A 25,392-nucleotide genomic window follows, 5' to 3' on the forward strand; every position below is an offset into this window, starting at 1 on the left:
ACATGAATCACAAAACATATATATATATGTATATATTTTATTATTATTATTATTATTATTATTATTATTATTATTATTATTATTATTATTATTATTTTTCCATGTGTCACTTTAACAGAGACAACGCCATCTGTAATTACTATGTTTGGTTGCATTTCCCTGGCAGGCAAAGATAGATGGAAGAGACATCCTTCTGGGTGGAAAATGGGACTGGCTTGTCTGTGGCTGGTGGAGGCTCACTGGGCTTATCAATCCGTCCATCCATTCACCTTGTTTGTCTCATCCTGACTGCAGCACGCCACTGTGGAGGCTTGACATAACACACATTAGATTAATAACAGAAAAGCAAAATGTGACTGATGGTGTATTATTTAGTGTGCTTCAGTTATAATTCTCATAATGACTATTTTGCTGGCTTCACACAATATATATAATTGTCCTGTCTTAGTTAAAAGCCCACTCACCACGACGAGGTGCAGGCCAAGAGTGGGAACACAAACACAGACCAGAAACGAACAGGACAAATCCAGACAAGACTACAAAAAACACAAACACAAATAACACTAATATCACTTTGACCACTATCTTTTTTCACAAGAACTTTTATTTCTTTACAAATTGAACCTTAGATTGTGTCACAACAAACTAAATAAACCCTTGAAACAGCCAACAAAACATGAAATAACACTTCATCAATATTATAATGAGTATCCTCATAAATGATTTCAAGATAACTTTCAACACTTTCTTACAAAATTTTTTTTACGTCTGCCGTAGCGATTTTCAAGTTTCTTTCATGTGAATATTTTAACATTGAACATGTTAACTGAACAGTCAATGTAAAATCCCTTCATTGTTGCTCTGACCTCTTCATCATTTGTGACCTCTTCATCATTGGTGATCTCTACATCATTTGTGAACTCTACATGTACATCAGACACAGTATGGCTGTCACATGGTTCCTGAATCACGAGAAAACTGTCTTCTTCAAAGATCTCTGACACCTCTTTACATTTTTTAGAATATGTGTGGTCAAAGATTTGATCAAAATCACGTGTGTGTGTGTGGGTGTGTGTGTGACTCACTTACCTTTTGTTTGGTAGCCATGCTCTTACCTGATTTGAAGAAACTAAAAATGGTTGGGACAGCTGTTGAAGTTAGGCACTTTCTCTCACCGCGCAAAATGAAAGATTTCTCCTCAAAGTGAAGAGCACACAGCCTGGAGTTGTCATTGGGTGTCCAGTTTTTTCTTCTCACATTTTCCACCCATTTGTGCAACCTTTTTCTGTCCCCAAAAGGAAAGCTGTAAAAAGCAAAACATTCCAAACATTTTTTTGTGTAATTTTACTTAAAATTGGGTATGCAAACATATTTAACTCATTTAAGCTTGAACACAATGCAGACAGTTGTGCAGAAAGTTTAGTGTTAGCTAAAATATCGGGCACACAGACGTACTTATTATGTATACATTTCTTTCCATTGTAACAGGTCACTACAAGATCTGCAATCCATTACCTAGAATTGGTTTTCCTTAAACTTATGTACAGGATTACTAATCTGACTTTGATGGGCAAATTTGACAACAGAATACAATTATGAAGCACTAAAACACAGGACCACAAAACAATTAAATGCATGATGAAATAATGATATGCTTTGTTAAATGAAATAAAATGGCATTTTCAACTGCCCGGACCTGGGACCTTTCTGTGTGGAGTTTGCATGTTCTCCCTATGTCTGCGTGGGTTCTCTCTGGGTTCTCCGGCTTCCTCCCACACTCCAAAAACATGCACGTGAGGTCAATTGAACATTCTAAATTGTCCGTAGGTGTGCATGTGAGTGTGAATGGTTGTTTGTCTCTATGTGGCCCTGCGATGACCTGCTGACTTGTCCAGGGTGTCACCCTGCCTTCGCCCTAAGACAGCTGGGATAGGCTCCAGCAGACCCCCGTGACCCTGAATAGGAATAAGCGGGTATAGAAGATGAATGAATGAAATCTTTATTGAATGAATGACACATTTTATTTCACTCGTCGTTTATGTAATTATTATTTTTTGCTCCATAGCTTTCATGATTCAGCATTACATGTTAAGCGTGATGAATTGCATGAAAAGAGAGAGCACTCACTGATAAATTAACATGGTGTGCTGTTTAATTCCATGAGGACGACAAAATATTTGCAAATTTGTGTTAGCCACACACACACGGACGTAAGTACGTAAAAACGTCAGCGGCATAAAAGTTCCTTACAGTCATTTCATTAATCCTTCTTACCGAAATAACGTGGGTCCTTTGCACCCTTTGCCTGTTGATTGGGTGACACAGTTAATTGCAGCACAGGTCGGCATTTTCTCGAACACTGTAGAGAAGCCAAAAGTTGACCGGTCGACAGGTGCACGAGAAAGGGAGGAACTTTCAAGATCGTTGAGTTTTTATTTTTTATTTTTTAGTTCTGATGAAATAAATAGACCAATCATTTCATTACTTTGTCTGCTTTCCAAAGAGAGTTGCTTCAAAGAATTATCATTTATTATTCAGTGGCACATTGCTCACTTGTTTAATACACAAATAATAGTATATTATTATAATAATACTATTTTATTAATATAATAATAATATTCATCATCATCATCATCATCATCATCATCATCATCATCATCATCAAAATTTCCAAACAACAATCGTCAGTTGTTCCGGAAAAAATACATTCATTTCCAGGTTGAATTTCGTACGGTTCGTGACGGTCTCCACACTGACACAACTGCGCATGCTCTATTATCCCATCAATGCGGAAGTCAAAAAGTTTTTGGGAGCCATGCGCTGGGTGAGCAACTTCATTGAAAGGAATGGGACGCCATCTTGGACTCTGGGGGCTTGCCGCACTGTCACGCAGGTTGTGACGTGGAGGGCCGGCGACGCCGACAGGTATGATGTGAATGATTGACAGCTACCATTCGTTCCCGTTAGCGAGAGGATTAAAAACAAACAGACACCATAATGGCATCAGAAAGGAGTTATCCCAGCGGTGCGGAAAAACGGAAGGAAAAGAAAACTGATCAAGAAAAACTTGCAAAGGGGAAAGGTAAGTTATTTGTTTATGTGGGCTGGAGAGGTGGAGGTGAAACGCTGTTGTCCCCCCCCCAAGTTTGTTTATTTGTCCTGCTAGCCAGCTAGCTAGCGTCGGATAAATGTTAGCTGGCTGGCTAATATTTGTTCGTCATGAATCAGCGTTTTTGTTTGTTTTATGAAAGTTGACCATGTCCTGTCAAGTTGGCCTATCCTGCCATGGGAATGAGTGATTGACTCCACACCCGTTTATTCACATTCTAACAGGGAGGGAGGGAGAGCATGTTGTAGTTGTTGTTGTAGTCAGTCCCCTGTTATTGTTCAGTGGAAGTTGTCTCTCACATATTTGACTCTTAATGTTATTTTAGCCTTAACTTAGGATGAATTTACTAAGCTTAGTTTGTATTTTGTAGGCCCTTAATTAGAAATGTGCTACTGTTTTATAATTCAAAGAAATATTTTATGGAAATACTTTATTTGGCATGGTGTTGACTATTTTAGACTATTGTGGCAGTGGGTCATTTATCTTAGTTTTATTACTTTAACTAGTACAAGAAATGCCAAAAACTCTTAAAAGTGACAGTTTTGTAATTTGGTAAAAGCTTTAAAGGGACACTGCAATCATAATGTTTAATTTAAAAACAAATACATTTTTAATTTTCCTATATTACTGCAACATCACTGTAATAATAAAATAGGAAAATGCGCTTCTGATCTGTTTTGCTTGATGATCTAATGAGCTTTGTCTCTGCAGGAGCAATTCTAAAATATGTTGGCGCTGCAGACATTGAGCCCGAGGGATCTCCCGAACATCCTGACCAGGAAGCTCCAGGACCAACACATTCCTCAGAACCTCCTTCTGTCCAGGTGAATAATGTGTGTTATTCTTAGTAGCTAAGCTGATAAATGTGGGACGAAGCTAAGGCAATTAAGCATTATTTTGATTGTTGGTTTGCTTTTTAGTGTTGCACTTGTTGGTTTGTTGGATTTTCTTATTTAAAGTAAGCATTTTTTTTATGAATACTCAATCTGTTGTATTTATTGACATATAGAGGATTCTTTTCCTAGTATTATAGTGTTTTGCTCGCGAGGTGTAATAGATTGTGGACTCTTAGTAGACCTTAGTAGACGCATGCTGCTGAGAGTGGCAGCAATCAGCTCCGATGACAGTGGTGCTTGTAAATAAGGCAAATGCGCCATCTAGTGGGATGCAGCATGTTTATTCGTGTTGGAGCAATGGCAAGTACTACTAACAAAACAAAAGATGCACAGGGTAAAAAAAATAATCATAAACTCAAGCCCAACAAAGATAACAGATGGGCATAACTGTACATAGTAATGATTACTAGTACTTCCAACATTTGTATATTTTACTTTCAACTCGAATTTGAACTATTCATCCCCTTTTTTCAGCAGCCATTAACACTAATAAATTAAATTAAATCAAAACAATAAATTAAAGCTGCAAGCAGCGTTTGCGGGACTGAGCCGCCGTGGCCGACGCGATGCCCGATGACCCCCGATGACGCCTGACCCCTGTCGACGCCCGCAATTGACCCCCGTCCTCTGCCGACGCCCGGTGACATCTGCTGAAAGAAGTCTATGCAAATGATGCAGATTTCTCACCTCCATTTTTTTTTTTTGGAGGATGCTGTCAAATGTAAAAAAAAATGGCCTTGATGAGACAAACACGTAGGTATTTGAATGACGTCTGTAGCACTTTTCTAAAGGAAACTGCAGGCATTTGTGTGTTGACAAAGAGGGAGAAGAGGTCTAATCATCATATGCCTGTGTAAGCAAATGATGCATATTTTTGACCTGCATTTTTTTTTAAGTGGCTGTCAAATGTAAAATATAGGTCTTGATGAGACAAACACGTGGATGTTTGAATGACGTCTGTAGCACTTTTGTAAAGGAAACTGCAGCCATTTACAGTATAGTGTGTGTGTGTGTGTGTGGAAGCAGGGATGTGCGATACCACTATTTTTCCTTTCGATACGATACCAGGTGATACCAAGGCTAGTATCCCGATACCAATACAGATACCGATACTTTTAGACGTCCAACTTGTGTATATGAAAATGATGACTTTTACAACGAAAACTCGTGAATGTTATTATAAAAAATGTATTTTATACCTATGTATAAGAATTAAACAAGCTGCCAAATATCAGACTTTGTTTTAATTTTAATCAGAGAAATCAAATCAACAGGTCAACTGAAAATCTGAGCAAATCTCTCTCAAAAAAGAGAAAATAAGAACAGCTGCTCTCAATTCAATATAATTCTTTTTGGACTTTTTGGACAGAGTGGTCTTCAGGTTAGAACTTGACAGAATATGTCTGTCTCTTTGGGAGTCATCTATGAAAAATTTAAATATTCTTGATGTAAAAGGAAGTCTTTTTATGGGAAGTATAACTCACATACCACCACAAATAGACTAAATAGCAACAGTTTTACTTGAAATGTGCCATTTAAGTAATTTAATTATTATGCTTTTCCAACTTAAAAGTGACACTGAATTGTGTTAAGATGATGGCAGGAATGTGAGTTAAATTAACAAATACATATTGTGCTGGGAGGAAACATTTTTATCTAACTAAATAAATAAAATATGTTTGAATGAAAAATTGACAAACATTCTGGTATTTTATGTAAATTTATCTTATCTACGTCTATATGCCTGTGATGGTGGGCACTGGGATGTATTTTCACTCCACCTGGATATTGCCTTTCTCTCTGCAGTGCTGGTTGGAAATTGCGCTCACGTTGACGGGGGGGGGACGCACGCTATCGCTGTCGCGCTACGCTAACGTGTCGGCAAAGTTAACGTGCCAAGTTTCGTTGCAGGGGGGGGCTGGACTCCAAGATGCTCCTGCTGATCACTGCTATGCTGGAGATGTGGGCTGTGATGTCTGCACTGGGAGGAAACTGAAGGCCCTCAAGTCCTGTCTGGTCTGTCGGGCCTCCTACTGTGACTCTCACCTCCAGCCTCATCGTGATGCTGCTCCCCTACAGAGACACAAGCTGGTGGAACCCAGCCAGCAGCTCCAGGAGAACATCTGCCCTCGTCATGATGAGGTGATGAAGATGTTCTGCCGCACTGATCAGAAGATCATCTGTGCTTTATGCTGTATGGATGAACATAAAGGTCATCAGACAGTGTCAGCAGCAGTACAGAGGCCTGGGAGGCAGAGAGAGCTGGAGGAGACCAGGCAGAAGATCCAGCACACAGAGGAAGACCTGAAGGGGGTGGAGTCCATCAACGGCTCTGCTGATAAAGCAGTGAAGGACAGCGAGAAGATCCTCACCCAGATGACCCGTCTGCTGGAGAAAAGACGCTCTGAGGTGCAGCAGCAGGTCAGATCCACACAGGGGGCAGCAGTGAGTGGAGTCAAAGAGCTTGAGAAGAAGCTGGAGCAGGAGATGATGGAGCTGAAGAGGAGAGACGCTGAGCTGGAGAAGATCTCACACACACTGGACCACAGCCAGTTTCTCCACAGGTTCTCCTCACTGCCAGCACTCAGTCCGTCTCCAGACTCCTCCAGCCTGGAGATCCGTCCTCTGAGATACTTTGAGGACGTGGCAGCAGCTGTGACCAAGCTGAGAGATGAAATACAGCAAGTTCTGCAGAGTGCACAAACGTCTGTTATTATCTGAGGAGAACAGAAAAGTGACATTCATGGAGGAAGTTCAGTCTTATTGTGATCATCCAGACAGATTCACTGACAAGAAGCAGGTCCTGAGTAGAGAAGGTGTGACTGGACGATGTTACTGGGAGGTTGAGTGGAGAAGGGGGAGGGACTTCTGTGGTTTATTTTAGGGGGTTGGTGTAGCAGTGGCCTACAGGAACATCGGCAGAGCAGGAAGGTCAGAGGAAAGTAGATTTGGATTCAATTGCTGTGTCTCAATTCAGGTTCTGCATCCTTGAAGTGCGCATTTTGAAAGGAAGTTGCGTCATCGCACTGCGCGAAGGCTTGTCCCAATTCCCGAGGGTGTTTAGGACGCTCAAAATGCGCACTCGTAAATACGCACTCGTTTTAGCCGATTCCAAGGATACACCGCTACTATCCTTCGCGTACTTGGGTATCCCATGATGCTTTGCGTGCTGCTGCAAAGCATCGTGGGATCCTGGGAAGTCAGCTGAAATTAGCGGCATGTACTGGTTAAGGCACGACATATAAATCTAAATATTGACGTTTCACATAAAGTATCCAGTTTTTAACGTAGGATTTTATTTATTTGAACATTCAACGGCATCGTTAGATGGCGAACCAATGGTTAGCGTGATACTATAAAAACGTCACTTCCGGGGTTGGCCAGCAGGAGGGAACGGCGGTGACGAAACGAGGAAATACGCCGAAGGCTAGACCGCCCCGAGTGGTTACCGGGGAGGCGGGGTTTGGTCCGTCCTTCTAGGCTGGGAACTCTAAGAACGCTTCTTTCAGACGGAGGACACTCGGTCTCAAGGGTGCAGAACCTGAATTGAGACACAGCAAATGACAAATCCTGGAGTTTATATTGTTACCCAGGTGAATATTGGTTTCGTCACAACAACATCAGTACTCGTGTCTCAGGTCCTCGGTCCTCCAGAGTGGGAGTGTACCTGGACCACAGAGCAGGTCTTCTGTCCTTCTACAGCGTCTCTGGAACCATGGAGCTCCTCCACAGAGTCCAGACCTCCTTCACTCAGCCGCTACATGTTGGACTTTATGTTCCTTCAGGTTCTTCAGCTGAGTTGATGAAAGTGTGACTGAAGTCGTCAGAGAGACTCTGAGCTGAATTCTCACCTTTGATTCTTCTTCTGTCTTCACGTTTGTTACCCAGTGTCTCCAGCTGTCAATCACAGGGTGGGCGGGGCCTGTACGCCACTTCCTGTTGGTGCTCCTGGTGACTGTTGTCCACCTGCTGGATGTTGATGTTCCCTCTAAGCTGCTTGCTTGCGCAATCGCGCACTACTTGCACATTCTCAGCGCACAAGGAAATCTATGTAGCACATAAAATAAAATTCAACAGAAACGTATTAATTAATAATTCTAGAGCTTTTATTAGGCGGCGCACCGCTACGCCTTCGGAATGATGTTTTTTTTCCTTCCAGCTGCACCGTATGAGTCCAAAAGGCAGAGAAAGTTTCCAGGCTGCAGCACCGCGCTGACATAGATTGCGTAACAAAGTGAAGAGGTGCCACTCCGCTCTATTTTCACTGGCTAACTGCAGCACACTGGCTTAACTTGTCTATTCAGAGAAGAGCTATCACTTCGGCTTATTTTTCAATCTATCACGCGCATGCCATTGCACATTGACGCAACATGACCCTCAGCCAGGCCAAAGCAGGACTCTTCCTATGGTTAAAGCAGGACTCTCACATATAACACACTACACATCTCATCAACAACAAGATTTTGCTCTTTTTCATTTAAAGTGGGCCAAATCACTTCTATTCAAAGTAAACTCATGAAAATTGCTGCTGGAATTTGATTCTTTTAATAAGCCATGTAACTTGCTATGATCCAAGGTTTTGAACAGGTGTGATACTGGTGTGTGGCCACAGCGTGCACATCTGATGTTGCCCACAGTGGTCCTCAGTGTGCTCAAGGAGCTTGTCTGGATGCCCAGACACATGGAAAATTAGAGGGAGCATTGATCATAACACCCATGATCATGTGAATTCATATATAGGGATTATATAATTCTATAATATGTTATATATTATGTTGCCTGACAGCGCCACCTGGGGAGTTGCACCCCAGGAAATAGACTATAATAAAAATTCCTCGGGCTACACAGGTTCGTTACGCTTTGAGATTTGAGAGGATGAGACGGACTTCCAAAGAAACAGCTTTATTCAATCACAATTTAAAATAGTTGACTCTTTTTTAAACACACCAAGGAAAATCTTTTTTTAAAAAACAATAAGACCAGGTTTAGCTGCCTGAGTGAGTGTCAAAAAAAATAAGTACTATACCAAAAAGATTGTTCAACATCATAAGAAAATAAGGGGAGCAGGGCTGGACGTAGCCGAGCGGAAAGGCTAAAGAAAAAACAAAGAAAAACTGAAAAAAGGGAATAAACAAAGCGAAGGGAATCACTACAAAGCAAAATTTCCCTCGTGCTGTGCAAAATAAAGCAAAGTGAAGGGGAACCACCGACGCAGTCTGCCGCACGCTACGCCAACTCCTGTCCAAAAGAAAAGAGAACACAATGAATACACTAATACATTGAGACACTCAGGCAAGCGTTAAACAGTTCAAACAAAAGAAAATTTGTCTTTAGTCTTCACACACACACAAAACAAAAGGTAACGATCACTGGGGAACAAAATAGTAATGAACTAAAAAGGAAATCAAACTACTCAATAGAAAACCCAAAGTTTCACCAAAATTTTACCAAGAAAACAAAAGCAACCAAAGAAAGTGGTGACGCCAACAACAAAAACAGACAAACTCAGTTGTCTACACCAAATAAACCACAACCAAAGGAGGGGGCGGTGGGGGGTTTAAACATTCAGCAATGAATGCCCATTGCCCACCTCTGGGATTGAGAGCCGAAATGCCAAGAACTGCGGAGGACAGAGTTCTCACCGTGGACACTGGGGTTGCCGGGGCGACGGAGTGGAGACAAAGTCAAGTGCGTCCCGTCTCAGTTCATTACGGGACAGCTTTTTTAGTTGCCAAATACGGGACAATCGCGTATTTGAGCACGGAAACGACGCAAAGTCACAAACACAAATACAAGTTTACAACGGTACAAAAAGAGGATCGTGGTGCAAACGCAAAAAAAAACAAAACAAAAAAACAACACGCTGTAGGACATAAAAACATTCACTTCATCAGAGGAGCGATGCAAAGCAAGAAAACACATGCAAAAGAAAAAACGCTGCATAACGCATTCCCTACACCGGAAGTAGAGTTGCTCCACGAGGAGCGCTCCCCTACGGCGAAGAACAGTCCCGACACTTCCAGTGAGAGTCGCAGCCTCCTACAGTTTCAACACCGGGACATCTCGCGGGGGTGGAGGACCTCCACCTGAATGTGGAAGTGGGTGTGTTTCCACAAAATATGTGTCTTCATGGTATTTAGCTTTTTAATGAAAGGACTCTTAAAACACTGACAAATAAATGCAATATAGCTATTTTATCACTTACTGTAAATGTACAGGTAGGAGACATTTCCTGCTTGGCATTGCTGCCTGTCGCACTTCTTTCGGTGCCCACGGGTCAGCTGCAGGGTCATCAACCATGAACTACCATTCATTGACGTTTTGCCCCTTGTGGCGGGACAGTGACAGGGACGTATGCCTCGTTGATTCTGTGGTTGTTGATGGGGTGAGGCGTTTTTTCCCCAACTCCTGTCCTTGTTTCGTTCTTTCTTTTATACAGTCAGGCAATCTTTGTAGATACACTACTTTTATTGTATGGCCGCTAGTTATAACAGTGCTCATCAGGTAAAACACCCGGAAGCCAACGTCATCAACTCGCACTAGATGTCTCTGCATATTGCATGGAACTTGGCTGCCATCTAGTGGTTAACTTTCGTAACATCTCCTTTAACATATGGAAAGAAAGCAGTTGAAAATGGACAATAGTGACCGGATGAGAGTTACGTGGCCAGCAACAACAATAGCTGGCTACAGGTTAAACAGAAATGACTAGTTCACTCTCCTAAACATTAGAAAAAAAATGAACAGTCCACATGAACAAAGTGGCACAGAAATAAACAAGAGATGACATTCCTTCTTCAGAAAGTTTAAACAACAAAGTCTTTGCGGTACCTCTCAGGAGGTTTTATGTTGGATCTGGTTCTGGTCTGCTTGAGGCCTAAATGTCCAGATTGGGGGACACTTGGCACATCAGTCAACACTGGAGCCCGTTCTAGTTCTGAAGCCCCTTCCCTCCTGTCACCAACTATGTGCTCGAGTCTGCTGTCTGTTTGACTGTTGTCCCAGTCATCTTCCACCAGGGGACTATCAGATTGCATGATGAGAGTTTCATCCACCGGTCGAATGTGCCTCCTGTTGCGCCTGTATACCTTGTCCTGTACAACCACTTCATATGACCTGTCACGCAATTGGTTGGTGCAAATCCCTAGTGACCAGGAGCGAGAGGGCCCATTTGGTTGTAGGAAGACCCGAACTGTGTCGCCTTGCATTATCATGGGCTTCTCGTGAGCATGTTGGTCATATCACCACTTTGATGCAGTGACCCGTGCCAGCTTACGAGGAAGTACCCCCTGTATCACAGCCGGCTTCAGCAGAGGTGGATGAGAGGGTAACAATGTGCGTGTGCGTCTGGACTGGAGTCGCTGAACAGGAGAGCTATTGAGTCCCTCTGTGGAAGTGTTCCTCCGTGCTAGTACGGCCCTCCATCTGTCATCACCAGCATGCACTGCCTTTCTCAGCAGGGTCTTGGCAATTTTGACAGCCGACTCAGCTTTACCATTACTCTGGCTGTGGTATGGTGAGGATGTGAGGTGTTTGAAGTCCCATACTGTTGAAAAAGTTTGAAAGTCCATGCTGGAGAACGGTTGTCCGTTGTCTGTGATGACAATATTTGGTATTCCATGCCGGCTAAACTGACGCTTGCAGCATTCAATGACAGTGGAAGCCGTTGTGTCTAGTGATGTCCAAACGAGTCTTCATGAGGCTTTGAACCCTTTTGGACTATTGTGTTGAAAATTGGTTCATTACTCGAAGCTTCATTCATTAAGAACGTGGGGGTCATCTGCTGGTGCACTGGTTGTACTGCAGCCATGCAAAAGGTTAATGACCTAGCAAGTGTGCGCCTTGAGATTTTCTGTATTTGTACACTTTTATTATTTATTTATTCAAACGTTGGTAACTTTTACTTTGTTTTATGACTCTGTGTTTTCGTATGTCCTTTTATGTATGTTGGCTACTGAACACAAATTTCCCCCTCTGGGGGATTAATAAAGCATCTATTTCTAGATAAAACTGAAACGAACTTCATTTCATGTGTTGCTGTTCCTTCTTGCTCCGCCCTACCAATATATCAAGGTTACCTTGATATATTGTTCATGTTAAACGAAATTTCTTCCTCTGTCTAACATTAAATAAATAATTAATAATAAATAAATAATAAACCATTGCCAAAATCATTGCTGAAAATGTTAGGGTCAGAAATAATAGTAGTAAAGAGGTAAAGTTCATGTGAATATGCAAATAAAAAGAAGAAATTGATTCATAATATATATATGTGTATATATATATACACACATTTGTATATATATGTATATATATATATAGTTGTTATCTTGCGTTGTTATCTCATAGTTTTCCCATTGTGCTCTAAAGAATGTCCAGTTGTTATATACGTCGCCCTTCATGTCCATTGCGTCTGGTACAGGAATCGAAAAACCCATGGTACGTCAGGTATTAGCTTAGCAGTTTAGCTCCATTGAAAAAACGTCCAGCCTTTATAGCGCCTTGTTGTTCTGTCTTCAGCCGCGGCATTAAGTTTCCGCTTCTTTTATACAGTCAGGCAATCTTTGTAGATACGCTACTTTTATTGTATGGCCGCTAGTTATAACCATAGATATATACAGAAGGCTAGATGTCTCACGGCGCAGAATCAAACGTCCGCACTGGCCGCCATCTTTCCACAGTCAGGCAGTCACGGTCTGATGTAGTGAATGTGAGGGAACGTGAGTGATCTGAACAAACATTAACACTCTGATCTCGCTGAAAACATGACGGCTTTGCACACGGTTTGCTTTCTTACAAACGTTCATAACGTAGCAATAATTCTGGATGGTTGAACATGTTGAGAGTGCAGCTTTCTATGAGAAAAAAAACACAACGGTGCTATGGCAGCTGCACAAGTTAATACGACGGAGACCACTAAGATTTTCATTTCTTAAGTTAAGTTTAGCCAACAGCTATTTCAGGACAAACTAGTATTTTGTTCACATACAATATTTGTGGTGTCGGTTGTAGTTATTCGCTGAGGTGCGTTTCCTATAACGTTGCTGCTGCATGAACGCAGTCTCATCAGTTCATGCAGCAGAGACACGGTGATCAATGAACTAGAGCTGCTGATATCTCATCCCCCACCTGTTTGATTCAGAGTCGAACGGTGACAACCTGAGATTACAGGCCGTCTTTTTTCTTGTTGTGATAAAAGGGATTAGGATTGGTAGGTGTAAATAAAACAAGCAATTTGACATATGGAGAGACAGAATAGCTTTTTTTCTATATCATTTAACTTAATTCGCAAATGATTTACAATTGGATTGCTTTGCTACAGCATCATGCATTATGGTTTCTACAGGAAATCGGTGACTGAAAAAATGCCGAACTTCTGTGCCGCTTATGGATGCAGCAATCGTCGCTGTCCACAAACAAAAGCTTGTAGGATCACATTTCATCCGTAAGATATTGTTGGAGCTGTTCGATTAATGTTACGAGTTAATGTTTAGTGCTGGTTTGTTTAGTTTAGCGTTTAGCATATATGTTTTTATTAAATACGGGTGTGTGCGTGTGTTTGCTATTTTCACATGAAAGCCTATGGTTATAAATCATTAATAAGTATGCAGTATCATAACTATGCTTATAACCTTTATAACAAACCAAACCGCTCGAAATTCGGTTGAAAATAGAGCAATTTAGGGCTATTTAAAAGAACATGCACAATAAGAATACATAGTTATGAGTGAGAGGGGCGGAGCGAGGTGACTGTGGCAAGATGGCCGCCAGTGCGGACGTTCGATTCCATTGGCCAGCAGTGCAGATAAGACATCTCGCCTTCTGTATATATCTATGGTTATAACAGTGCTCATCAGGTAAAACAACCGGAAGCCAACGTCATCAACTCGCACTCGATGTCTCTGCATATTGCATGGAACTTGGCTACCATCTAGTGGTTAACTCTCGTAACACTGTCCATTATGAGACATTTCGTCATCTACTCAAATCTTACAATAAAACTGTCAAACAGGCAAGAATAACCCATTTCTCCAAACCTCATCACAAACAATAGCAAAAACCCTTGATTTCTTTTCTCTACCTTCAATCTTTTAACCAATACAAATTTTAATCAGGACGTACAGACACCAACAGATTTCTCATTATGATTATTCTCCCTTTTATACTTTTAGTGCCAGTGTTTCCTCATGGGGGGCCCTCCATGGTGGGAGCTACGCCTGGTCTGCCCATAGGGGCGCTGCAGGCCATGATGCCCCCTTGTATGGACGGCTCCCCATAGTGGCCTTTCCTCATCAGATTCTTCAGTGCCAAGCCGTTTTATCTAATGTCTGTGTGAATATGGGGGTGGGCGTTTGTCTGAGTGCGTTGGTGGGGAGGGGTGGGTCCGTATGGGGTGGGGGGAGGGGCAGTGGAGCTTTTTATTTTTTCTCATTGTTATTATTATGATTGTTGTTGTTGTTCTTCTTCTTATTATTATTATTACCTTTCTTTGTTTTGTTTTGTTTTATTTTGTTAAGCACTGTGGGTTGCACATGTTGTGTATGAGCAGTGCTATATAAATAAAGTTTATTGTTATTATTATTATTTTCGAAACATGAAGACACATCAAAGAGTAACATGAGGTTGTTGTTGTGACACTGGACGGTAGAGAGTCTGAATCCCCGTCCCAGGCGCAAATCCTCATGGAGGCTTCTGAGGAGGTCAAAGATGGCCAATCTGTCAATCCCAGCTCCATAACGGGGGTCTATGGAAGGAAGCCGCGAGCATTGCGCACTGATCCAGGAGAGCTTTCACCTGGCTTGATGGATCCGTGTCTTCTCATCCTGGATGGCTTTTAGTGCGACCCATGAAGCCTGGACACACGTGTTGTGGATTGGTTGAACGCTGAAGGCTTAGTGACTCATCTTGGATGACGCAATCCTACTTTGGTGCAAGGGGGCCCAGACAGCAACATCATCAAGAGCCAGTAATGGACTCCACAGTGCAGCACTCGTTCGCTCGCCCTCCCTCTCCCATTTTATTCTGTAGTGTCAGATTCTGAAGTCGATTTCACTTTGATTTTCAGAGTGATGACACCCTGGAAAAACTCTCCATCATTATAAACTCTCCATCATTTATTCTCTATTCAGGTTGGAGGGGTGCAGTTTGTCAGAGCTCAGCTGTGATTGGCTGCTCTCAGCTCTGAAGTCCAACCCCTCCCACCTCAGAGAGCTGCACCTGAGTTGGAACCAGCTGCAGGATTCATCAGTGAAGGAGCTGAGTGGTTTTCTGCAGAGTCCAGACTGTAAACTGTAAACTCTGAGGTCAGTACTGGTTTGGAACCAGTGGATGATGGTTTCAGCACCAAACACAGTTCATCACACATGTTGAATAAACATTGAACTGAAGGTTGATTCATATCAAAATGACATCCAGAATATGAAAACTTCATTCTGTTCATGTTTGAAGTAAAAAAAAAAAAAAAAAAAAGGAAAAGGAAAAGGAAAAACAGGTCATCAGTGGTCATGTGACCAAACATCATTTCAACACACATTAGTTTTGGACTGAGGATTTATTTTCAAGGTGACATTTTCTGTAGTGTCAGATTCTGAAGTCAACATTTCACTTTGATTTTCAGAGTGATGACACCCTGGAAAAACTCTCCATCATTATAAACTCTCCATCATTTATTCTCTATTCAGGTTGATTGACTGCAGTTTGTCAGAGCTCAGCTGTGATTGGCTGCTCTCAGCTCTGAAGTCCAACCCCTCCCACCTCAGAGAGCTGGACCTGAGTAGGAACCAGCTGAAGGAATCATCAGTGAAGCCACTGATGGATCTTGTCTACAGCAGTGACCATCAACTGGAGAGTGTGAGGTTAGTACTGGTTTGGAACCAGTGGATGATGGTTTCAGCACCAAAGCCAGTTGATCCCACAGCAGAGGTCCAGTGTTCCCAGTCACAGTGTGAGAGGAGGATGGTGACGTCCAGCTGCTCCTCATTCATCCAACATCTGCTGCCAAACTGCTTCTTCTCTCAGTTCACCACTCAATTATTGATCAGTTCATCTTCATCAGGCCTCAGTATCAGTCCAACGCTCCATGGTCACATGACCTTCTGATGTTCCACACTTGACATGTGACTGAGAGTCTGCTTCTTCTCACCAGTCACTCCATCATCTCCATCAACTCTGTGATGATGCGTTCAAGGACCGTGAGTCCTGACTCCTGCTGTCTCTTCTTATCTTTGCAGGTGGTGGTGAGGAGAGTGAAGAGGAGAGCTCCATCTACTGGTGGCTGACAGAACTACAACCAATGGAGCCAAACAGCAAGCTGCACGCACCAACACTGTGTGGGCGTGTCACGACCTTTGACCCCAGTGCAGCCTGGTGGCTGGCGGACTGCTTCTCCCTACAAGCTGCTGTGGTTACTGGGAGAGACGTCCCAGAAGCCACTGGTGGAGCTGAATCCTCAGTGGAAGAAGCAGGACTTGGAGCAGCTGCTCAGTGAAGGCAGCAGCAACACAACCACTGCTTCTGCTCTCATCATCCACGGCTGGAACATCTCAGCATTAAGGTTCCACACATCAACAACACACTGCTCTGCTCTCACTTCAGACTTCTATAACATCTTCATTTTGGAGGTGAAAAATACTTTTCAAGAGACTTTATTTCTGCTTCATGATCTTAAATAAGGAAATCATGTGGAAAAGATAAAGTGATTCACAACACCTGTGATGGGAACTCAAGTCATTATTGAATCATAAGTAAGACAAAAGAAGTTTCCCTCAAAATAATTCATGGTTTTGATGCTTGCCAGATGTTTGTGTGGAGATTTCAGAAGGACGTCAATGAATCAGAAGGAAACCAGATCATTTATTTTATGTGATTATGTTATATCATCCTAACTTTGTTACTAGCTCAAACATTATATTTCAATGATTCAATATTCTGACAATAAAAGCCATCACAACCTCTGACCTGTGTGACCTTGACCTCAACTGTTTCATTTCTGCTGCTTTAACACTTTGATTATATATCTCCTGAAGTCCTGCCATGGGGATTCTCTGTATCTGAATAACTTGTGTACTCAAACCTTCTGTAGGCCATACCCACTTCTCCACTCGGTCTCAACATAAACCACATGAATCAATGAAAATAAATCTCACTTTTACAAACAAATCCAATTCAGTTCAAATATAATTTAAATAAAATAAATGATACATTATAATTAATCACCAACAGATAAATCAATGCTGGATATGAGGTGGTTTGCCCTCTCTGGGTCGGTGGGGAGGCCCTGCCTCAGGGGGAGGAGTTCCAGCATCTCGGGGTCTTGTTTGGGACGCCTCCCTGGGGAGGTGTTCCAGGCATGTCCCACCAGGAGGAGACCCTGCTGGAGGGACCAGGTCTCTGGGCTGGACTGGGAAGCCTTGGGGTCCCACTGGAGGAGCTGGAGGAGGTGACTGGGTCCAGGGAAGTCTGGGGGTCTCTGCTGAGGCTGCTGCCCCCGAGACCTGACTCCGGATACGGCAGTAGAAGATGGATGGATGGATGGATGCCAGGTGATAGAACATTTCATAAAAACAGACTCTGCATTATAACTTCTATTACACTAAAAATAACTCACTCCAATATAACTGCACTCGTCCTTCTCTCACATTACATTGGATCACAATGACCAAACAACACAACAAAGACAATGATCCAACTGTACTGCCACGTCCAGACTCAGTGTAGGTCTGTAGGCCTCTTGGACCTTCATGTGAACCACTGCGTGTTGACTGGAGGTGAAACATGGCTGACTGCTGTCCTCCTACCTGGACAATGCAATCTCACTTTCAATCTCACAGCCACTAAAAAACCTGATTGTGATTGAGAGGTCCTCAGCAGCCAATCACTGTTGGGAGTCCAGCCTTCAAACACTCCTCCTGAATCCAGACTCACATCTGTGAGCATCTGGAACTTTGGCCCTGATCCTCCACACCACACAACTTGGGATGACAGCGCCACCTACCTGGATCCTTTCAGCAGCCAGTCCATGTTCTGACCCGTTTCCACTGTGGCCTGTTGGCTCATCTGGACCGGAGTCTGGATCATCAGTGTCCAGGTTCATGGAATCTGTCAGAGTGCCGCCGTCCTGTGATGTAATGATAGAGAATCACTCTATTTATACTAATGTGCAGAACCACTAGAGTCTCATTTCTTCACTGCTGTCAGCAACAAGCATTTGGTGTCACACTGGTGTACAACACTTATGGGCTAATTAATAAGAAATGACATATTTATGAATCACCCGCAATGCCCAGATTGTTGCTGCTTATCTGCTGATATGAGCCGTCAACTGTTGCAATATAGAACCACGGGCAGGAAATTACAATTAGTGTAGAGTGTATTATAATTTAAAAGTTTACTAACGGTAGTTCTTTAAAGAATTTAGCAGGGATGGAACAGGCTAACGTGACGACGTCACTTGTAAAACGGTAGGAGCTCAACCTGCTGTCACGGTGAAAACTCTGTGTTACGTCCCGTCTAGGGGGACCGAGACGCAACGTGTGGGACACCTTCCCCCACTCCCAAGCTTCATTAATTTCTCGCGGCAGTTGGCAGTTTCAACAAAAAACATTTATGAATCAGTAAATGAAATAAACAAAACAACTTAACCGGTGGGCAGCAAAGGCTTCAGGGTGGGCCCAGGCCAAAATAATAAACCAAACTCCAACTAGCTCACCTTAAGAACTAACTAAAGAAAGAAAGAGAAGCCAAATACAGAAAGGCTAACCTCCCTACATACTTAATAAACAGGAGAAAAGAGGGGACAAAGAAAATGGCAGCCCACCCCTTTTTTTTTATTAACCTCTTTCAATGAACTCCAAAACATACATGGTCAAAATCCATATTATTATTGTTGGGTTTTTTTTTTAATGCTCATACAAAACAAAAAAAGTGGAGGGAGAGTCGTCTGAATTGGGTTCAGTGAGGGTCACATCCACTTGTAGCGCATTATTTCCAGCAAGCTTCTCCTGTTATGACTTTTCCGTTCACTCACTCAACCGTGATTGGTGTGGTGGAGAGACGAGCACACAGCACGTGACCTCTACGATGAGCTTCCTCCCACGGAAAGGCCTTAGGAGGACACGGATTAAATAGTATGGCTTGTCCACCAGAAGGCTGTATTATGGTGTACGTAATATAAAACTACGGCCCAGTTCTGCTTGTATTGCATTGTATTGGTTGGTGTTCCTGAAGTTTCATTTTTCGTCCCTTTTTATTTTTTACATCCATGTTTGTGATGAAATAGTACTGTGAATCGCTAGCTCGTATTGCATGCTGGGAAACAGCGTCACTCAAGGAAGTTTTCGCTTCGCTGACACGGTCCTGGAGGGAAGTGGGTTTTAGTGCACTGGAACGGGATGAATGTGTTTAATCAAGCAGTACAAACCTGATTAATTGTCTTAATACTTCACTTCGAATGGCCATATTGTTTAGGATTAGAATTAGATGACAACTTCTTCACAATATTTGCAACTATTCAATTTGACCAGCAGGGGTCAGTAGAAGACGAAATTTCATGTTGACTATTTCGAATGGAAGTACTCTCTTGACGGATGGTGTAAAAGGAAAATGGCCAGCTGCAGCAGAAAAGTGGACCCATACATTACCCATACACCGTTAAAATATGAATTGCATATATATATATATATATATATGCAATTCATATTTTAACGGTTTATATAGTCCCCTCAGGCTCCATTCAAAATGGGGGTCATTGTAGGAGAGTTGCAGTCAACTGAGATTTGGAGAGAGTTTGGATTACTAGATTTTTGATAGTGTTTATAGTTTGGAGTGTTTGAGACTAGATAGCGTTTAGTTTGGAGATATTTTTGAGAGCTTAGGGAGAGAGTGAGGAGAGGAGAGGTGATAGGATGGAGCCCCCTGTCCTGTACATCAATGTCCATGCTACACAAGCATCTATGCCAGGGGTGCCCATTACGTCCATCGCGATCTACTGGTCAATTGCGAAGGGAGTTTGGGTCTATCGCATGGAGAGAGAGAGGGAGAGAGAGAGTGAGTGTGAGAGAGAGAGAGAGAGAGAGAGAGAGAGAGAGAGACAGATCCGCGTCAATTACAGCAGGTAGAATCGTTCAGGCAGGATTAGAAAACACGGTGGATCTGGTTGGTTTTGATCATAATGTACGATGTGCTGGATTTTGTTCTTATATGTGCTGTGCTTTACAGTGAAACGTAAATGTGACGTATCGGCTTCGGCACCATTCAGATCAAATAAAGACCAGACAGGGACAGGAAAAAGAGTTTCGCTGTTGTTTTACACGCAAAACTAACGGGGTTGTCGCGTGAGCTTGCAATCCTGGCGTAAACTGATGGAGACGCCTCGCTCGGAAAATGCGCTTCAAAGTGCACACGCACTACAGACGCGCCGGAGATCCTGGGAGATGCTGCTGGCAAAACGTCTGCGTCACACACACACGCACACCAATTATCCCTAACCTATGCGCTGGAAAACACAAAAATATACAGCAAAACATCTTAACTTAAACACACTTTTATTGATAAAATCAAACATAGGCAGATATAACCTTAACAATTTTAAACCATGAGTTTTCTGTGCAATGATGAGCATAAATGCACATGGGAACATGTTGACCCATTTAATCCTTTCTTTCTTTATCATTGGACTACAAATATATTGCTGAATGACTTTTCCTGTTTTATAGTAGGTGGATCTTTTTGACTTGCTCATTTTAAAAGTAGCTTGCATGTTGAAAAAGTGTGAGCACCCCTGATCTATGCCCTTTTCCAAGTCCCACAATCACTTTCACTGTCATCTGCCTGATTACACCCATGCCATTTTCAGAAAAAAATTGCACAAACAGAATACATTCAAAAAATGTATCATACACATAGTTATCAAGTCAAGTTATTTATTTATTGTCATTGTTGAACAAAGTTAACAACAAAATTTGTTCAGCAACATCCCCATAACCACTGGCATCAGTACCCATAAAAATAATCATAAATAAGCGAGAAAAACAAAACAAAAATATATATATATATATAATTTATGTACAGAAATTATTTGGTCATTCATTTTTTGCAATTCATAGTCATTCCCAACAGACATAACAGACACAAAAATTCAATGCATCACACGTGGTTCAGACACAGCTTGCCTGTGATTGTACATTTGGCCAGTAGGTGGTTTCGTGTGCACATGAAGCTTCAAACCAGTTGGCTCAAGTGGTTCAATGCCTCATGAGGCTTCACCTCACCATCACTAGTCGTGACACACAGCTTGCTGTTTGGCTCCACTTGTTGTAGTTCTGTCAGCCACCACTAGATGGAGCGCTCCTCTTCACTCTCCTCCTCATCCTCCCTCACCTCCACCTGTAGAGAGAAGAAGAGACAGCAGGAGTCAGGACTCAGGGTCCTTGAACGCATCATCACAGAGACGCTGACTGTTGATGGAGATGGTGGAGTGACTGGTGAGAAGAAGCAGACTCTCAGTCACATGTCAAGTGTGGAACATCAGAAGGTCATGTGACCATGGAGTGTTGGACTGATACTGAGGCCTGATGAAGATGAACTGATCAATAATTGGGTGGTGAACTGAGAGAAGAAGCAGTTTGGCAGCAGATGTTGGATGAATGAGGAGCAGCTGGACGTCACCATCCTCCTCTCACACTGTGACTGGGAACACTGGACCTCTGCTGTGGGATCAACTGGCTTTGGTGCTGGAACCATCATCCAATGGTTCCAAACCAGTACTGACCTCACACTCTCCAGTTGATAGTCTCTGCTGTGGACAAGATCCATTAGTGGCTTCACTCCTGAATCCTGCAGCTGGTTCCCATCCAGGTCCAGGTGTCTGAGGTGGGAGGGGTTGGACTTCAGAGCTGAGAGCAGCCAATCACAGCTGAGCTCTGACAAACTGCAGCACCACAACCTGAATAGAGAATAAATGATGAAGAGTTTATAATGATGGAGAGTTTTTCCAGGGTGTCATCACTCTGAAAATCAAAGTGAAATGTCCACTTCAGAATCTGCAATCTGCAAGCTGACCACTAGATGGGAGGATTTTACACACTGTACCTTTAAACCCAGTTTCATTCATTTCAATCACAAACCAGTGTCTGCAAATTGAATTTCCAACAGCAGTCAAGTGCAAATCATGACGACAACAACAAGAGTGATAGAAGTTGTCGAGTGAAGAGGGTGAACTGACCTCAGAGTCTCCAGTTTACAGTCTGGACTCTGCAGAAAACCACTCAGCTCCTTCACTGCTGAATCCTGCAGCAGGTTCTCACTCAGGTCCAGGTGTCTGAGGTGGGAGGGGTTGGACTTCAGAGCTGAGAGCAGCCAATCACAGCTGAGCTTTGACAACCTGCAATACTCCAACCTGAATAGAGCATAAATGATGGAGAGTTTATAATGATGGAGAGTTTTTCCAGGGTGTCATCACTCTGAAAATCAAAGTGAAATGTCCACTTCAGAAGCTGCAACAACACTTATATCAGTAGACTCATCAAGTTGCAAGGCAAATTTCTTACTGATAGGGATCTTGTCCAAAACCACACTTTCGATGTCTGCAGACATCTCATTAATACGTCTGGAGATTGTGTTATCTGAGAGAGGGACTTTGGCTATTTCTTTAGCCGCTTCGGGTCCGAGCGTCTCATTTACAATGGCTTTGCAGGCGGGAAGTATTAATTGCTCTGCCACAGTGTGGGACTTATTTGATTTAGCCACAAGTTCAGCGTAGTGTTGCCACCCGTCCCGTTTTTCCCAGAATTGTTCTCTTTTTTCACCACCAGTCCCGGGAAAAATAAAATCTCTCCCGGGACACAATTTGTCCCGTTTTTAAGGGAAAATGACAAAACCTCATTTGATTTCTGCCTGTGGTCTACTCCCGTAAAATACGCGATTGTCCCGTACTTGGCAACTAAAAAACCTGTCCCGTAATGAACTGATACAGGACGCACTTCACTTTGTGTCCCGTATATTTCGGTGACCCCCCCACCCCAGTCGACAGACTTGAGACCCCCCCCCCCCCCCCCCAGAGGTCCCGGATTTGTAACTCTGGTAGGTGGCAACCCTAGTTCAGCGACGTGGTAGCTAGCTTTAAGGGCTCTCTCGTTTACTTTTGCGGTTTTTCTCATGAAAGTTGCCTGTTTCTCCGTGTGTTCACGCAGGCGAACAAAATACTTCACATTTTTCTTTTGAACTGAGGGCTGTTTCGTTTGGAGATGGCGTTTAAGCTTACTTGGGACATAGCACTGTTGGAGAGCTTTTCACCACATACCAAGCACAACGGAGTCGGTGCCGTTGCATCCCCGGTAAAAGTAAATCCAAATGAAAGATAGCTTTCATTGTATTGCCTCACGCCAGAAACTTTGCTCGACGTCACCGTCTTTGCCTCCACTCATACTAGGGCCTTCATCTGGGTCCGGATTTTGTCCAGGGTCCAGTTCAGAGTCAGCATTTTTCCTCTTCAAAAACTTATCCATCACTTTCAACCGTCGTCCCGCTATCCACAATCCACACACCTGTCGCTGCATCCATGCGTCACTAATTCGCTTGTCTCCAAGCGCAAGGCAATTAGCTACCTGCTGCTGCCACCTACTGGTATGGAAGAGTACTACATGATTACTCTGCCAGGCGCTAAGACTGCACAGGCACACAAATGGGATAATTTCCCACGGCACACCTGACAATATCTCGCGGCACACAAACACTGGTTTACAGGAACGGGTGCTCATCAGAAAACGCTGGCAGTGTGTTTCCCGTGTCTTACTTCCGGTATAAAGTTCGCTTCAAAATTACAACAGAAATACTACCGAAAGATGACAGTAGGTGGCAACGACGCTCTATAAATGCTTCTCTTAATGCAACAAATAAATGAAATGACTTTCATACTTACACCAACTGCTCTTAACCTATTTATTAAACAATTTAGACTTAAAGGCTTCTTTGTTGTTTCACCTTAACAGAACACTAATGATGATAATAATAATAATAATAATAATAATAATAATAATAATAATAATAATAATAATAATAATAAGAAGAAGAAATTGCCATTTCCAAAACGTGCACATTTCTTTTAAACTTAAGTGTAGTTGTTTTCCATATCTATTGACGCAAATGACGTTAACCTTTCAATGAATGCAGCAACACTTGTACCTAATAACACTAATGATACAACAAATACACGTCAAAATGGTTGCAGTGAAAATGGACGCTTTTAATCATATATGTTTTGGCTCTTGCCAAGTAAAATTTCAGGAATTATTCTTTGTTTGTTTAGAATGTCGGACATGTATTCAGCGCTTGTGATGAAGAGCTGGATGCCGTCATTGCAGAAATCCAACTCAGTCACCCAAACACAGGGTACAGAATGATGAGAGCATTCCTTCATGCCAGGGGATGTACGAGTGCAAAGTAAGTTTGATATGAAGATACGAAAATCCCCACATGAATGTATTCAGTAATCTGTATTGTGCATCAGTTTAACCGAAACAAACAAATATAATTAGCTTTATTTGTATAACGCTTTCCGTACAAAATGTAGCTAAAAGTGCTTACATGGATGATTAAAAAAAGAATGGCGGTATATTTAAAAAAAGAAAGGGGGGGTATTTAATAAATGAAATCATACCTTTTGTCAGCATTATCTGTGTTAACACGGATTTGTGCCTTTAATATTTTATGTAGTTTGTCTTTCTTTTTTTTTGTTGCTGTTGTTGTAGTTCAAAGAGTACGTGATTCCTTAAGAAGAGTGGACCCAATTGGGACTGAAGTGCGAGCCTTGGCCAATCGCACACTAAGACGGAGGCAGTATTCTGTTCCTGCACCAAATGCAATGTGGCACATAGATGGAAACCACAAATTAATACGGTATTTTTCAAAACTGTTTTTAAATACTTGAACAAATGAAACATTGAGATTTTCTACCCACTCCAAATCTTTTCATCTTTGTACCATACCTTTTTTGTGTCAAATAAGCTGTGCATGAACCTTTTTCAATTAGCTATCTGATGCCGTATATATTTTAGATTTCTCTTTCCATCTTCTCTCCCTTTTTTACCAAAAGCTGGAGATTTGTCATTCACGGTGGAATAGATGGCTTTAGCCGTTTAATTGTTTATCTGTCTGCTGCAATAAACAACCGAGCATCCACAGTGTTGGAAACAGGGGCGGTCCTAGAATTTTTTTCTTGGGGGGGCAAGCTCGGGGCACAGACGGGTGGCACACCGGAATGACATTTGTTTTGTTTTTTTAAATGCCCTATGCCTTAGGTAATAATAAATGGTAGGCGGAGGTATGAATAATAGAACTATTTTATTTACCCAAATAATGCACAAAACAGTGTATCATCCAGCATTTAGTAAT

The 25,392-nt window shown here is 42.4% G+C and overlaps 1 protein-coding gene and 1 pseudogene across 1 annotated transcript in view; one reads left to right on the forward strand and one right to left on the reverse strand.

Moving 5' to 3' along the window:
• Positions 1 to 18,571, forward strand: part of LOC142896487 (uncharacterized) — a 47,419-nt pseudogene extending 28,848 nt beyond the window's left edge.
• Positions 1 to 23,370, reverse strand: part of LOC142896356 (ribonuclease inhibitor-like) — a 268,010-nt gene extending 244,640 nt beyond the window's left edge. Inside the window, exons 1-2 of the mRNA XM_076037954.1 lie at positions 23,365 to 23,370; positions 22,226 to 22,392 (exon numbers count right to left, since the gene is read on the reverse strand). Of these exons, the coding sequence (XP_075894069.1) occupies positions 22,226 to 22,392; positions 23,365 to 23,370 (173 nt within the window). The remainder of the gene's footprint in view (positions 1 to 22,225; positions 22,393 to 23,364) is intronic.
• Positions 23,371 to 25,392: the final 2,022 nt, after the last annotated feature.

This window comes from Nelusetta ayraudi, unplaced genomic scaffold (assembly GCF_046127955.1).
Source record: "Nelusetta ayraudi isolate G7.1 ecotype Tasmania unplaced genomic scaffold, CSIRO-AGI_Nayr_v1 ptg000053l, whole genome shotgun sequence".
NCBI classification, from domain to species: Eukaryota; Metazoa; Chordata; class Actinopteri; order Tetraodontiformes; family Monacanthidae; genus Nelusetta; species Nelusetta ayraudi.